This window comes from Gavialis gangeticus, unplaced genomic scaffold (assembly GCF_001723915.1).
Source record: "Gavialis gangeticus isolate Ggan-Ray unplaced genomic scaffold, GavGan_comp1, whole genome shotgun sequence".
Classification (NCBI taxonomy): Eukaryota; Metazoa; Chordata; order Crocodylia; family Gavialidae; genus Gavialis; species Gavialis gangeticus.
The window spans coordinates 186,043,493-186,060,361 of NW_017728992.1; the positions used below are offsets into that span (position 1 = coordinate 186,043,493).

General features: G+C 42.5%; 1 protein-coding gene across 12 annotated transcripts in view; it reads right to left on the minus strand.

Moving 5' to 3' along the window:
* MTSS1 (MTSS1, I-BAR domain containing) overlaps positions 1-16,869 on the minus strand; it is a 244,768-nt gene that overhangs the window by 64,947 nt on the left and 162,952 nt on the right. For all 12 annotated transcript variants that reach the window (XM_019528149.1, XM_019528145.1, XM_019528151.1 and 9 more), the window contains exons 4-6: positions 7,880-7,964; positions 6,280-6,371; positions 4,296-4,370 (exon numbers count right to left, since the gene is read on the minus strand). In XM_019528149.1, the coding sequence (XP_019383694.1) occupies positions 4,296-4,370; positions 6,280-6,371; positions 7,880-7,964 (252 nt within the window). The remainder of the gene's footprint in view (positions 1-4,295; positions 4,371-6,279; positions 6,372-7,879; positions 7,965-16,869) is intronic.

Consider the following 16,869-nt stretch of genomic DNA (forward strand, 5'->3'; position numbering starts at 1 on the left):
AACGGTCACAAGCTGGCAGAGGGTAGGTTCAGACTAGACATCAGGAGGCGCTACTTCAGTCAGGGCGGCTAGGATCTGGAACCAACTTCCTACGGAAGTGGTGCTGGCTCCTACCCTGGGGGTCTTTAAGACAAGGCTAGACAGCCACCTTGCTGGGGTCGTTTGACCGTAGTACTTTTTCCTGCCAAGGCAGTGGGTCAGACTTGATGATTTGCTTAGGTCCCTTCTGTCCCTAGAAACTATAAAACAAGCAAGAAATAAAAACATAAGTGCCCATGTACTCATCATAACCTAAATAATTCTGTACCACGGGCACTCAAGAGGTTTAATGCCTATGTGCTTACTTGCTAGCTCTCCAGCCCTTTACATGACTGGGATTCAATGCTTGCTTACATCTACAGTGAAAAATCGGCTTCTGGTGCAAGCTCTACAACCTTACAAAACTACCACATCTCAAATTTTGCTTCTACTTACGAGAAGCCTCAAGCAGCTGGCTGCAGCACTGTTCTCAGGAGTGTGGCATACTAATAAGAGCTGTAGGAGATAGCATAGAAAAAATGGATCTCCTTGCAATGTTGGAGGTTAGCCAGAATCCTGATCTTGTTCAAGGACAAAGTCTTACTCCTTCCAACCCGAGGGTGAGGGAGAGAAGAGGCATGGTTGCCATTCTTTTCTACATCTCACTGCTTTGTACTTTCTTTCTTCCAAACGTTACAGGAAACAACTCTGTTCCTCCCTACTGTGCCTCTGATTCTGTGGACTAGCTAGGTAGCGCTGTATCTCCCCACAAGGCAAAGAAAATGACAAAAAGCGTGAAGTTTTCCACAATTACAGTGAGCCCTGACTGTGCTATGTACTGGGTATCTGGACGACTTCCTTGCTCTGCTCACTTCCACCCCTACCTTTGAAACTTGTGTCATCCCTCCCCAGCCCCTCACTTTCTGCCTGAAATAAATTATGAACTCAAACAAATGTGTGACACAACAACTCTGAAACTTGGGACATCTCAAAACACAGTGCAGATGGGTGCAGGGGGTTCAGGGAGCAGTCTGACAGCATGCCCCAGGGTACAGTCATTACATTAACAATATTAAGAAAGACATTGCTTAAATGTTCAATCACCCAATCATGGCATTCATTATTACTTTAGATTTTGTGCAGACACTAATAGAAAAATGGAGACACTAATAGAAAGTGCTTTTCGTTACTCTTAAAAAAATAAAATAAAAAGTAGGATACACCACACTGTACTGATTTTTTCTTTGCCAGATTTGTTGTTTGCCTTCAGAAAAAAATCCATCCCTCAAAATGCCCTGTATACATACTTCTCCTCCAGGGAGAAGACAAGAGTACAACCTAGTTGCATGGTATTGCACCATGCTGGAAAGCATTTGCATTACTCTGAGGATCATAGCATAAGAACCTCCATGTACTCTACCACACTTCATCCAACTGTTCAGGGACTCAGCCTGGATGGCTGTCAGCAGCACTTGGAGTTCCTGTCAACTGGGAGGGAGCAAGCAGTAACCCATTTGGGTTTTAAGAAAAAGCTTATGAAAAAATGGTTATTTTCTGCAAGTGTACTCTGCCAGGTACTGCAGGTTGCTTGTGCTTCATTATGGAGAAGCAAGGTGACTATGGACTAGAGGTGGCAAGGAAGGAAAGGGAAGACAGATGGTACAAATACTACATTTTTTGATAATTAAATCAAAGTCAGCAAATTTATCATACACAGGGTAAACAAAGCTAAGAGTTGTGAGACTCAGAGCTAGATAAAGCCCTTCCCTAAACAGAGACACTATGGGTGCCTATACACATAGTTTCCTAGTTTCTAGGGTCGGAAGGGACCTGAGCAGATCATCTAGTCTGACCCCCTGCCATGGCAGGAAGAGCACTGGGGTCAAATGACCCCAGTAAGGTGGTCATCCAACCTCCTCTTAAAAACCCCCAGGGTGGGAGCCTGCACCACCTCACTTGGAAGCTGGTTCCAGACTCTAGCCGCCCTGACCGTGAAGTAGCGCCTCCTGATGTCCAACTTAAACCTTCCCTCCGCCAGCTTGTGACCATTGTTCCTGGTCACTCCTTGCAGCGCTCGGGGGAACAGGGACTCCCCCAGCGCCTGCTGATCCCCCCTAACCAGTTTATAACAGGCCACAAGATCCCCCCTCAGCCTTCTCTTTTGAAGGCTGAACAGGTTCAGGTCCCGCAACCTTTCCTCATAGGACCTACCCTGCTGTCCCTTGATCATACGAGTGGCCCTCCTCTGGACCCTCTCGATGCTGTCCACATCCCTCTTAAAGTGCGGCGCCCAGAACTGGACGCAGTACTCCAGCTGCGGCCTGACCAGTGCCGCATAGAGGGGGAGGATCACCTCCTTGGACCTGCTCGAGATGCATCTGTGGATGCACGACAAGGTGCAGTTGGCCTTCCTAGCCGCCTCCCCACATTGCCGACTCATGTTCATCTTGGAGTCAATAATGACTCCCAGATCCTTTTCCACCTCCGTGCTGACAAGAGGGGAGTTCCCCAGCCTGTATGTATGGTGCCGATTGTTCCTCCCCAGGTGCATCACCTTACACTTGTCTGTGTTAAACCCCATCCTGTTCTCCTCCGCCCATCCTTGTAACCTATCTAGGTCCAACTGTAGCCTGTTGCTCCCCTCTATTGTGCCCACATCCCCCCACATCTTAGTGTCATCAGCAAACTTGAACAGGGTGCTTTGCACCCCCTCATCCAAATCACTGATGAAGATGTTGAACAGGGCGGGCCCAAGGACCGAGCCCTGTGGGACCCCACTTCCCACGTCCTTCCAGGTCGAGAAGGACCCATCCACTACCACCCTCTGGGTGCGACTCTCTAACCAGTTGGCGACCCATTGGACTGTATGGGTGTCTACGCCACAGTCCCCCAGCTTCCTAATGAGAATGGGGTGAGAGACAGTGTCAAAAGCCTTCCTGAAGTCTAGGAAAACTATATCCACTGCCACCCCTGCATCCAATGATTTAGTGACCTGGTCGTAAAAGGCCACCAGGTTGGTCTGACAGGACCTGCCGCTGATGAACCCGTGCTGGTTGCCCCTGAGCATGCCGTTCCCTGCTGGCCCCTCCTGGATGCGTGCCAGAATAATTTTCTCGAACAGCTTGCCCAGGATCGAGGTAAGGCTGACTGGCCTGTAGTTCCCCGGGTCCTCTTTCCTCCCCTTTTTGAAGATGGGAACCACGTTGGCCCTCTTCCAGTCCTCCGGCACCTCGCCAGAGCACCACGAGTGTTCATAAAGCCACACCAGGGGACTTGCAATGACCCCAGCGAGTTCCTTCAGGACTCTAGGGTGAAGATCATCCGGGCCGGCTGACTTAAAAATGTCCAGCTTAAAAACATGCAGCAAGGCTGCTCCAACATGTTGTAATTACAGCGCATCAAAGCAGACTCGATTAAGCATGGCAATTACCACACTCCAACAGACTCCAGTATCTTGTATATCAGTGTTTTTATGCTGAACAATGGCGATGGACGCACTTTAACTCAAGTTTGCTTAGTTACCATTTTTCAGCGCAGAGACTGATGCATGAGAAGCTCCAGGTGTTTTAATTAGGGTGGCTCTCCCCCCACTCCCAGAGTACATGTATAAAATGCCCTGTTTCAACACTAGATTCTTTCCCAGAAGAAGGTCCTGGTACAGGCAAAGGTCACTGACTCCACTAAATCGAATCCTTTTTTGGACGCTTTTTTTCTACTTTCTTTTTTCCTTTCTCTTCTGTTAGATAAGATTCAAGAGCAATTTAAACCCTATGATAAGTTTGTTATGTGATCTTCCTCTAGAATATAGTTATTCATGAACCTTGATACCACACTGATCAAGCAGGAAAGGCATAGATGACTATACTGCTTTGGCTACAAACACAAGCAGATCTGACCCAAGGAAACACACCCCTTAATTGTTTTTTTTGAGATTTGGTTCCATGAAATTTTACAGATATCATCATGCTGCACCAGTCACTTTACAATGTCAAGTTCTTAACACAAAGGACCAGATTAATTATTCCATTTCAGAAGCAAGCTCCCATCACTTATTAAAATCTGCAGATAAATCTTAGATTTAGTATCAGAATACCAACAGCAGCTTTTCAACAGTTTAAACAGCATGCAATAACTCTATAAAAGGTGTTCAAGGTGCACATGACAGGAGAAAACATGGGGAAATGATCATTACAAGAGAATGTTCTTTAGCTCTGCAACAGTTTGCCAAGGAACCCCTTAAAAGTGAGACTCAATGAAATAAGCAAAGAAAACGTTACCTTTCTTTGCTTTCTTCTGTAGCTTCAGTGTGTCTGACGATTTCTTTTTTATCTCCTGTCGGGCTTTTTTGTATTCTAAAAAAAAAAAAACACAGTCTGCACTTCAACATACTTGATATTTAGATAGGTCTTTGATTTACCAAAAAGGCTACACCTGAATATATGAGACTACAAAGTTTAAAAAAAGGGATATTTGCTTTTTGATCAGTTTAGAAGTCAGATTTGTATTTTGTAGTGCCTGTAGATTTGGTTTTACAAGTCTGTTAGGCAAAAATAGCCTTCACAATGAACCATGTATTTGGAAATAAACCAAGTATTCACAGAAGCAACATCTGGGTACAATACATAATGAGAGTGCTCTCTTGATTTATGGCTTATCTGCTACCTGGCATGGAACACAGAAGGATTTTGACAGGCTTTTCAGAATATACCTTTGTTCAAAATTGAGTATCCCACAAACCTAAAGGTAGGCAAGTGATACTATATTAATGATGTTCTTGAAAGTCAGAGAAAGGATGGCCCGTCCTTCACACTGCAGAGAAGAATACTGAGATTCTGCCAAAGTATAGGTCACACTAGCCCCTCCTTTACATAAGTGGGGCAGATTTTTAGTTGCCCTCATTTAACAGAAGTGCAGCCCCATGTGGACTAAAAATCCCAGTACATAATATTCTATCACAATTTTGACACAATGAAGGTACCAGATATTATAATTAATAAAAGTGGATTTCATAATACATATAGCTCTTGTAACATATTCTTTTAATCATTACATTTCAAAGCACTCTGCAAAGAAGGGATTATTGCCAAATCGGACAGATGAGGATAAGGGGGAAAATGAGACGTGGGGTAGGCTCACAATATAGCTAGAAACTGAACCCGGGCCTCCTGCACTCCACTGTGTAACACTGATCTCTACACGTCAGAGATCTCCACCAGATAAGCCACCCCTTGCTTCCTCTCTCCTCCTCACTCTGCCCCAGGAACGTCTACTGTTACAAGGGTGAAGAACAAGGTGGATGAAGGACAGGATGGAAATTCTTTCAGAAAAACTGTTGGTCTTGTTTGGCCCCCGCAATATTAACTGGGCGATAAAAAGGCACTTCGTCCCCAGGGACTAAGCATGTTGTTTCCATAATAGTCTCAGCTGCTCCCAGGGTCACCCTCTTAGCAATGATTTAAGTGGTTAGAGTACTATCAAGTTAGCAAGGACAGATTTGATTTGTTCAGACAGGCCTTGAATTTAATGCATGGTCAGCAGTCCCAATGTCTACGTTCTCTGTACAGGAACAGTTGACGCTATTATGTGTTTTCAAAACAGTCCTCCAACAGCAACCTAGCTCCTGCTGTGAGATCCCACCACTTGTGCCTTCTAATGGCAACATCACCCCACCAGTGAACAGTGCTTCAGTTAAGTGGGAGCTGTACAAGTTGGTCCTTCACTCCTCAGACAGATGTTTTTTCCAAGTTCTTTTTGAATAGGCATTTCTTACATCTCGCAGCACAAAGTAATACTAAAAAAAAAGAAGTGCTTTCCAGGACCACACAGCGAAGACACATGGCCGAGATGCAGCATAACCTTAAAGGTAGCTTGAACATCCCACAGCTTTCCAGTGGTGGGTGTGACATCCTCAGTAAAATATATAAGGAAGTATCACACAGCAAGGAGACTGCTGAAGGAACCCCAACATGCAAACTTACATGAGAACATTTACTAAGATGCTGAAAATACCTTTTTGTAAAAAAAAAAAAAAAAGTCTGAGGTCTGCAGAACCAAGCTTCAAATTTTAAGAACTTGTGGAGCTTGAGAAAGAATTGGTTAATTATATTTTTTGCTTTGGAGTTATTGAGGGCATTTATGTTAAAAACAGCAATTTTGTTTGGTTTCCCAGGACACTGAATGAAAGAGGAAGAGCCATAGCAGAAAATAATCTTATATACCACAACTTATCCTATTATACTGATGTTCTTCCTCTGTAGCTACCTTTTGCATGGTCTTTATCCAGTTGATTGGCCACTTTCTTCCACTCTTCCATCTGTTCTTGAAGTGGGTTTATCAGACAGTCAATTAAAGCACTAATTTTGTTGAAAAAAACACAAAGAGCAATCAAATCCTGCAGATGCCCTTATTTCTACAGACAGAGCCATGGTCAATATTCGAGTATTTTACTCTCTGCCGTGACAGTTGCTAACATGTAATGTAAACACTCTTATGTTTGGATATTTAAGTATCCGATACAAGATCGGGTGATTAACTATTTGATATATGGTGCAGTTCAAACCTCTTAGGTTGGAAAGCAAGCTAACAAAACATGGGGCCAGTATAAAAATTCCATATAACAAAAGTATCCAGAATTACCTGTGCAAAGGTTCAGGATGGTGAATATAAATAAGAGACCTTAAAACAAGGCCAGCATATACAAGTACACTTTTCATTTGTCATATGAAGTTAGTACTTGTAGAACACTTTAGACTGATGTCCAGGAGACTAGAAATTTCTGTTGATCAGAGAAGTACATGTATCCACAGAGCACAGACAATAGCAATGGAAGCTCACATATCTACCCATCAATGGGCCTTAACCCTCACCTGCAAGGACCATGGTACTGAGGTAATTCAGACTCCATGCCCATTCATACCTAACATCTCTCCTGAAAAAATTAAGGAAGCATGCTACTGTAGTGGCGGGTTCTGTGATGCGATATGGGAACTGCTCAATACAGAAATGAATTGAGATTGAAATTTTTACAGACTACTGAACAACCCATTTTTGCTTACAGTGGACATGGAACAGACTCAAACCAGTGACCCACAAAGAAAAGTCTGAATATCTTTTCATCTCCAGAGTCATTTGCTCTCCCAAATGCATCCCTCAAAAAAAAAAAAAAGCAAACAAAAAAAACCCCCACACCTATATGGGTCATACAAACAAGAAATCGTGATTCCTTCTTATCCTCAGGCTGAATAGACACTATTTCCATGGCAAATAGCATGCAAGGAAGCATTTGCCGATTTTCTCATAACAGATGTAGGTAGCATTGTTTGCCATCTGTCCTTTCTGATTCTCTTTTTTTAAACACAAACTATGGGCAAAAATCTGCAGAAAAGGTCTACAGTATGAGACTTCATTTAGAATCTCCTATCCAAGTTGTTTAAGTTTCTGTATATTTAGGAAGGCAGCACAGCATTTGCCACTACTCTAGCTCAGTGAAGATGTTTAAGATTCGGCAACTCAAAGACTGGTCCCTCTCCATCACTGACTGACTGCTCACTGCTGAGCTACTGTGTTTAGTGACAGGAATTGCCAACATTTAAAGCAGCCTGAACTGGCAAGTCCAATTCTAAGACTAGGCAGCTAAATCTTGTGTTTCTTGATCTCTCTAAAGTCCAATTTGTTGGGGGAAAGAAAAGAAACCCTGTTCCCAGTGGCATTAAGTCAGAGGTTAGCTGGAAACCAAAGCTGGTAAACAGCTTAATGTGCTCCTGAATGAAAGGGGGCTGCTTGACAAGTACTTTTTTGACTGTGATCCAACAGCTCATGAAGAGCAAGGTCCAAGCTTTGGGCCAGCTGTGTAATCACTCACCTTGAAAACTGCCTGAGTTTGGACTCTATACTTCTGTGCCTCATGCACATTCTGGTTAGGGCAGACCCAATTTCTCTGGTACCACCTGGAAACAAAACAAAAAAAAAAAGTTAAGACTTCCCAAAGCATCTCAATGTAAAGCACGTGGAATCTATTAAAAGCACATCTGAAGACTTGCTGAACACCTGTAAAAAAGAAACTGAATCAAATACCAGATTGTAAAATTAAGTCTCCAGTGGACAATTAAGAAACTGGAGGAAGACATTTCTTTTTGCTCACCAGTAGTCCAGAACTGGACTGCTCAGTGTGCCAAGAATGCTGTAAGGCTAAAAACTATTTAGGAGAAGAATCAGAATAGGATCTGATGTCAAAGAAGGAGATTGAAGGGTAAATATGGAAAGGAGCTATGCATAAAAGGAGGAAGCATGATTTGGTAAGTGTTTAGAAAGACACCCAAAATAGTGAAATATCCTATGCAGGTCTCTGACCTAAATTTCCTCTTTGCTAGACTAGTCATTGCCTCCATTTGGGAGGATTTTGTTGCTTCAGGAAATTCTCTCCTCCAATTCTGCCATGTACATAGAGCAGGCACATGCATGCACACCCACCCACACACTTACAATCAGACTATGAATTCATCATGTCTCACAATGTTGCCAGAAGATGGCACTGTTTATTTGCTCTTAGACTATACTCCTAGTTATTAAATTTCAGTTCCTCCCAATGACAATTACTCAATGACACGATTACATTTTTAGTACTTCTTCCTCCCCCAAGTTCTCTTCTTCTAAAGCAATCATTCTTTTTGCCCTGTAATTTGATTAAATAAACACACACAAGTATATACTATACTATTAGATATAAAAAATACACACACGCACACACTGAAGTTTCCTAAATAAAGGTTTTTTATTTTGACTGAAAAAAAATAGATCAATTTCTTATTCCCTGTGAAAATATGGACTTTGCTAAAAATCAAAAGACTCAAAGAGCTCAATATTGTCGATATTTCATTTTTTAAAAATCCATTTACAAACTAGAAATCTTCCAAATACCATGTTTTGACGTGAAACCGTTATTTCAGGACTGATTTTTTTTTTTGATCCATGAACTGGCTCGCAATGAAATTACAGACTTTTTTGTCATAAAATGCTGTTCTTTGCTAGACGCCTTTTATATGCCCTTCCAAGCACATAGTAAATTGAATTTATTCTTTAAACTTTAAAATAAAGAAACAGCAGTTTAAAACACTACTAATACCGGGTTATAGTAGAGGTAGGTGGCTGTAATTCAGCTAACAACTGTGCGTGAGCACAGTAATTGGAGGAGCCTGCAGACCAGAACGGTTCTTTGCAATGACAGCAGATTAATCTTCTTTCTTTAACATAGCACTTCAGTCAAAAGCTGTTGTAAAGCCAGGTAAATCAAGAAGTACTGTGGATGAGTCAGATTAGAGCAGAACCAGTCCTGCTACAAAAACTGTCATCCTTGCCAGCTAACAGGGTACTACTCTTTTATCTCCTTTTGCCCCTAATCTAAACAGAGGAGGAACTGCCAAGTCATCAAGAAGTGAGCAAAGAAACTCACTCACTTCTTAATAGATGCAGAACTCCTCTGGGAGATGGGCCTGCTGGGAAACAAATGCTAGAAGACTCCCTTGTTACTGATGGGGCCACTTATCAATCAAGATCAAAATAATGCCAGGTCACTCAGCGATGGGGAAAATTAGCAAGAACAAGTACTCCTAAGATTTAACAGTAAATTGTTACGCCTCCCTAAAACAGACAACAGGAAAACAAGGACGGACCATTTAAGAAGTATAAATGAGCTACCCGGCACAATATGAAATAAGGATCAGTCAAATGGGAAACGGGAGGAGTTCCAACAAAGCAAGCCACTAAAATCTGTAAGAAAGAAGTATTATTATTCAGATACTCAAAACCAAAAACACATCATTATGCACATGCAACAACAATATGTAAAAGAGAGTATGCAAGTGCCAGCACATCTGATTGACCAAAAAACCCAAGGATAAATTGAGTTTTGATTCCTTATAACAAAACACATTTGGAGATTTAAAAAAAAAAAGAGAAAAAATCCAGACACACACATATGCATGTTATGTTTTTGTACAAAAACATTTTCTGGGGAGAGGAGTAAGTTCCCCCACCTTCACATTTGAAAGGCATTTTGGGGGGCTGAGGATTCCATTTTTTTAAATTTCTCTTTCCTATCTTCCAAATTTCATGTTGCCGTGAAGCACCTAATGGACACGATATCTAAAAGTCTGGTTCCAATAGGAGAAACATCAGGTGCTAATTTTTCCTGTGAATGTGAACTATTTCAAAAATAAAGAAAAGTTAAGACAATCTAAGGTGCTATTATACCTGTTAGGAGACTAGGGCCAGGTACAGACATTACCCTTTTACCAGTGTTAAGTGATTGGAAACCCTTCTATACCCGTAACAAACCAGAAGTTCAACACACGACCGATTTATACCTGCAACACAACAGAGCTCGGCGCACAGACTGGTCTAAAATTGGCAGAACCCTGTCTAAGATTTGCCCCGCCAAAGGGTGAACATGCGTTGTGTTCACTACTGATCTGAACGACGCTGCTTACAGGAAACCATGCAACTTAGTTCAATTCTGTCTCAGGTGTTTCAAATGTCTGTACCTAGCCTAAGTATAAAACAGTTATAAAATCCCCCAGAAGGGTCAGTGGTGATACCCGAGAAGCAGGACTCATACATGAAATTAACTGTAACCAAGTTGCCAATGATTAGTCAAGTTAATTAAAATCTAGAAAAATTGTGAGCAAGCAGAGCAACGTGGTACTGTGTAATGCCAGCTAGATCTTCTTATCTTTCATTACTCAGTGTCAAACTAAGCAGTTGGTCAACCTAAATAAGTCGCTGTGAAAGCTGTTGATCAACACTGCAAAATTAGTTATTAATACTTAGGAAAATTTCTAAAGCAATATAAGTTTCTGACTCAACTTACTGAAAGAAGGGCTAGGAAACAAGCAACTGACAAAAACTTGCAAAGCAACAAGAAAGGATTTGCAAAGACTTGGTTTCTTTATAACCCTTCAAGATCAAGTGTACCACAGAAAGAAAAGAGTTTTTAGATGCGAGGCACAGCAGAACATCATCAGTTAGTCTGATGATCCTGCAAATGAGACATTTGCAGTGCCAAAGCCGTCATCACAACCTAGCTGCAGTGACATCTTAAGCCCTAGAGATCCAGGATTTCCAGTCGCTCTTCATCTTCATTCAAAAGCAACATGACCTGGACCATTTTAAAAAAGTTTCATGCAGCAACTTGCCACTAATAATTACAGTGCTGTTTGATACAGACGGTGGGAAGCTTTGTTCTGTTGCTCAAAGCCTTCTCGTGCAGACTGCTGCCATCTCACAACACAACAGGCAGCTAATGGACACACAGTCAATCAGCCCATAGAGGGGGGCAGGTGGCAAACATGCACTGAAAAGCTGTTCTGTGTGAGCAAGCTTCTGCTGCTGCAAAAAAAGGAACTGGGCTCTGTTCAAAGCATATTGTTACAATGAGGTCATTGTGCATTTCACATTCCCATTTAAAAGCTAATGTTACTGAAGTCTAATTAAGTGCATGAGATAGAACTACTGGAAAAAAGCAACAGACTTTAAATTTTGGCACATGCTTGATCAGAAGAATCAGAGCACCATGTAAAGTAGTGTTCATAAGCTACTATCAAGGTGAGAAGGCACACAATACTTCTAGAATAGCTCCAAGGGAGGCTGCGAACGCCAAGACGGGAATAACTTCATGATACCTTTCATGTCTCATCTCAATGGATTTCCCTAGAACAACACACAGCAGGCAGACTATAAAGCCACTTGTTAAAATCCTAAAGGGAGAATTAGGCCAAGACTGCTGATATGAAATCAGTGCCTTTTTCCTATACGTACTGCTAAGGCTTCTTTCCCACATGTTATTCATACCCAGGACTTAAGGAAACAGTCCGAACAGCAAATGAACTGCCGTTGGCATGGACCAGATTTTACCAGCTGCTAGATATTTAAGGAATGATAATTTCATCCTTTGGAAGAGGAAAAAAGTGAAAGCCTCTCATATCTTCAGCACCACTTCAAAATTGCCCCACACTACATAAGTAACATACTTGTATTTTTCTTTCCAATACAGTGGCCACTCAGCATGAGCAGACAGTCTCAGTTGACAATGTATTGATGTCAAGGCTGGGGCAGGGAGGCCAGGACACACCAGCAGGATGTCGTTGCAGCACCTGTACTGACATTAGCACTGCAGTTGGGAAGTTGCAACTGGTTCATCTCAACATCAATCAAAAAGGTACCTGGGCATGGGCTGGAAGAGTATCCTAAAGACAGGTGCCAGGCAGAAGGAGGCCTCTTCAAATCATTGGATCTTAGTGAAGATGATTAAGCTTTCAGAAATGTTATGATCTTTAACTTTCAGCTTCCACCAAGATAGCAGAGACAGATCGGGAAGCAGAAGCAACACCAGCTTTAGACTTTCACCAACTCGGTGTCTTGCCCATGCAATGATGGGCAGAGACCACTAGCTACTTGGCTCATAGCAGTATTCCCCAGTTTCACATAGCACCAAGGTCTTCCACCACAAGCGACTCCTCAGAGCAGATGCTGAGCCCTGTATGTGGGAGGTCAGCTTTACAAACAGTGCTCAAGCAATGTGTGGAAGTTCATGTATTAAACATGCAGTCTAATCCTTTGAAGCACAAAGCAGGAGCACTACAAGTCCTTATGGGAAAGCAGTTTCTCATTTCAAGGAGAGGTAGTTTTAAGGAAACTGAGTATGAAATCCCAGGACAACAAAGTCTATGCAGAGTCAAGCACAGGGAGGCGCACTGGAGCTCCCGGTGCTAACCCAACTAAACCAGAAGGCACTGCTCCCTAATAGCCAATATCAAAGCTCAATACTCTATCTACCACAGAGCCTCTCTGCTGAGATGCGCCCTATGAGTGGTCAGCCACAACGTGAAAATCCATTCATTAGGGAACTGAACACTTTCAGTTTTGTTCAAAGCAGCAACCAGAAAGGAGCCGGCTTTCGGTTGCTCTCAAATCCAGTAGGATGGAGCTCAGAAGTTAGGAGGTAAGACTGCTGCAGTAGTCCCAAGCACTCCTGCAACTTGTAAATTCCCAAACCAATTAAAAACCCACGCTGTAAAAACATTCTGTATAAAAATCAGAATTTTGCACCAAGTAAACTTCTAAAACAATTATACAATACCCTAAAGTAGGGGTGTCAAACATGCAGCCTACAGAGCTGTTTCATCTGACCTACTGGGCTACCAAAAGTTGGCTGTGTGGCTGGGGGGGGGGGTATGGCCTGCTGCAGAATCCAAGGCCCCTGGGCTCCAGGAGACGTGGCCCTTGGCAGCAGGAGATCAACCAAGGGCTGTGCTGATGCAGCCTTGCTTACCCTGTGCAGGTCCCACCACAGCCACTGCTGTCCCATGCCCCAGGCCAGATTCACCCAACAGGGAGCTCCACAGTCTGGATGTGGTCTGGGGCATGGGGTAAGCCTGACTTCCCTAGCCTCAAGGGGATCAATGGCTAACTCATCAGTCTTTCAGTCAGAGGCTCAGCCATTTGGACCCCGAGGTGACTCCTTAAACAAGTTCCATCTCTACCACGTCTCAGGACTACCTTAAAAAAAAAAACATAGGGTAATACTTACCTGCCTCTCAGGGGTAGTGCTACGATTCATTAACATGCACAAAGCTCTTTACCACTAGGTCAGGTATAAAATAGCAGTATAAAAGTGACGGTTAATGTTACCACAGCGCATCAGAACCTCTCATTAGTATTTAAGTACTATTTTATCAAATAAAAAGTAGATTAGAATAAATGTGCTTTTTTCACTCTCCATGCTGAAGTGTCCCTACAGCAATCTATTTCAATAAAATACTGTGAATCAGTACTATAAATCGAGTGCCCCGTAAATGCTGAAATGGTTTGGGTTTTTTTGTGCACAACTTTGTTATAAAGAATTCAAAGGCAGAAAGAGGTTGGGGAAGGATGTCTAAACTTATCAGAATCATTATGTTCATACTTATGCCCATGTATCAATTAAATGATCTTACGAAATATGCAGCTGTATAATTGTAAGGCCTTCTGTATACTTGAATTAATCTCTTACAATCTGTCCCTTATCTCTAGTCTTTCACTTAACACCACTGCCTTTCAGATCTGCCTTACAACGGCTCAACAGGATAAGTGACTTTGAAATTCCACTTATTTACTAATTCTTCTTCTATCTGGAAGGGCAAAACCCCAACACATGGGCAACCTTTCTCCTTCCAAAAAAAAATAAGAAAGTAAAAAACGACTGAAGGATGAAAAATAGATATAATATCTTCTGTAAAATCAACGTGATCAGGGGATGGTTCCACTTCAGAGCAAAAAAGGCACCCGAACACAGGAAAGATAAGACAACACAACTAAGAGAAGGAGGTTTTGAAGCTTAAGTCCCATGGGCCCCTACACACATTACACATTTAAGATGCAATTAACTGGTAAATTATGACTTAAATACTAACCCAGCCACATGTTCAAGTCAATTTAAGCCATGATAAGAGTAAGCAAGCTACAAAGTTATTCCACATTATAACAACTTTATGGCTTGTTTTTATCACGCCTTAAACTGAACACGTGGCAGGTGCGAGCTGGCCCATTACAGATTCCAATACTCATCCGAGTGTCTGAATCCAACATGGGGCAGCCCCAGGGTCTGGGACAGCTGTCCCCTATCCAAATCGGGCTGGGGGAAGAACCAATCCCTGGACCTTGCATCTCCACCTGACCCCCGGAAGCACGTCTTGGGGGTGGCGAACTAGGCGGGGGGAGGGTGTGGGAGTTTACCAGACTCCAGAGTCAATGCACTCCAGACTTAAAATCCGTGTGCGAACCTGGACTGCACATGATTTTATGACATCCTAGGACCCCAGGATCAAGCAGCCTCTCCCCAATCCCAAGATCCCCAAGAACCGAGGATGTCAGGAAAAAAATATCATGTGCACAGCCAAGCTGCAAACACTATTTTTAAAAGGCTCCATCCCGACGGGACCCTGGGATCAGGGGGGGCCTTCCTAATCCTGCTTGGGGACCTGTAAAAGCTGTGCGTGCCCCCTAACTAGCAAACTCATCCTGGGAGATGCATCTTATTTCAGTGACCAAGTCCTCTTGCCAACACAGATTGTGCCAGTTCTTCAAATGAAATAAAATATAAACCACAGTGACATCATTATACCAACCACTGCCAGAAAGACCTGAAACACACACAAGTTGTTTAAGTAACTAGTGTGTATGGTGGATCTCTGTGAGGGAGCAAGGTGCAGACTCTTCTTAGAAAGGGGCAGAGATTTGGGAATGAAAAGGCAATTTGCAAAACCCAGGTCTAAGTTTCAGCCCACATTCATTCAAGTTGTATTCACAATGCTCCCTTCTTGTCCTTTGATGGCAGCTCACTTGTATTTGACTGAGTTTACAATATTGCACAGGCCTGCTAATGGAGAAGTGTGTTGTTCCAACATCATATGAAATCCTACATGGGTAAAAGGGTAAGTGAAAGACTGTATTGGGAGGTCATGACCTTACTTACTCCTGGACTTTTGTTCAGTGACTTGGGAAAATCTCAAGGAATGGGACATTCGAGAGCAAAATTAAAGGGGGGGGGGGGTTGCCTTTAAGAACCTGAAGTCTTGGCCCAGAACAAATTAAGCCAAGACTGAACAAAAATCTGGCAGGAAAAAGCCCTTGGCTAAAGGCATCACATCCTACTTATCTCCCTGGCCTCCCACAAGACGAGGTAAAGTGACACATGGAAAGCTCAGGTTGCAGTAAAGTAGCCAAAAAAGTAAAGAATCAGCTAGACAGACAGAGAAAAAGAGTGTTTCCAGCACCTGTTGTCAACTCTCCCTCCCACCAGTTTTGTTAACTCCCTTAAAATAGGCTCGCTGACTGTAGAGAAGCTGTGATAGAGGAAGATCAGCCCCATTTTGTGGGGGCTTGACTCTTTTTAGTCCCAAGTCCTCATCACCCTTCAGCTCAACGGTTTTTACTTGCTCCAGGTCCTTTCCCCACATGTTCAATAAAGGAATGTGGGGTGAAATCTCAGCCCCTTAGAAGTTAATGCAAGTTTTGCCACTGTCAGCATTACTGAAGTTATTACACCCACACACTGGGATCACATGCATCAAAAGAACTGCTCAAAATCCTTCCAAGAGACGGGATGAATTTATAATAATGAGCCAATCACAGCATTGATCCTTGAATCCATGTGCCCTCTTGGTTCATAACAGCCAAGGTTTTGCTGGCCTTCACGGCATACTGCAAAGCCCATCTGTTCTCCTTCACTTATATGGATATGTGGAGATGGATAGCAGTACTGTGGGATTCTGGTCAGGAGATTAATCATTTACTACAGCATATCTTGATCTGGGTAAATTAAAGCCTATTTATGGGGACATGAACTTTAAAAAAAAAAAAAAGGCTAGGACTGCCCCAAATATTGGATGCAATTTTTTTGAAAGAGCAATACAAATCCATACAAAGATGTTTAGCAATGTAGAGTGCACTGGGGCATATTGGTGCCCAACATGCAGGTTTGTGTAAAAAAAAAAAATTTAAAGCACACAGAGTACTCGGAGCCTTTAAGCAAGGATTATGCATGTCTTCTGTGTTTTCTGCTGTTGCTGTTCATAAAAACTAAGCTGTTAATGCCAATAAAAATAAAGCATCAGCAGAAGCTTGTTTGCTTACAAGAAAAAACACAATACCAAAGCATTTCCAAGGGGTTATTTCTATGTTATATTCTTTTGTAGTCAAAGATTCTGTATATTAACAAACAAGCAATCTGGCAAACACTGAAAATACCCAATTAATATTTTCTTCCCCATTTTCCAATATTTACCTGATTACAAGCAGGGTTTTTTTCCGTAGGCCTCT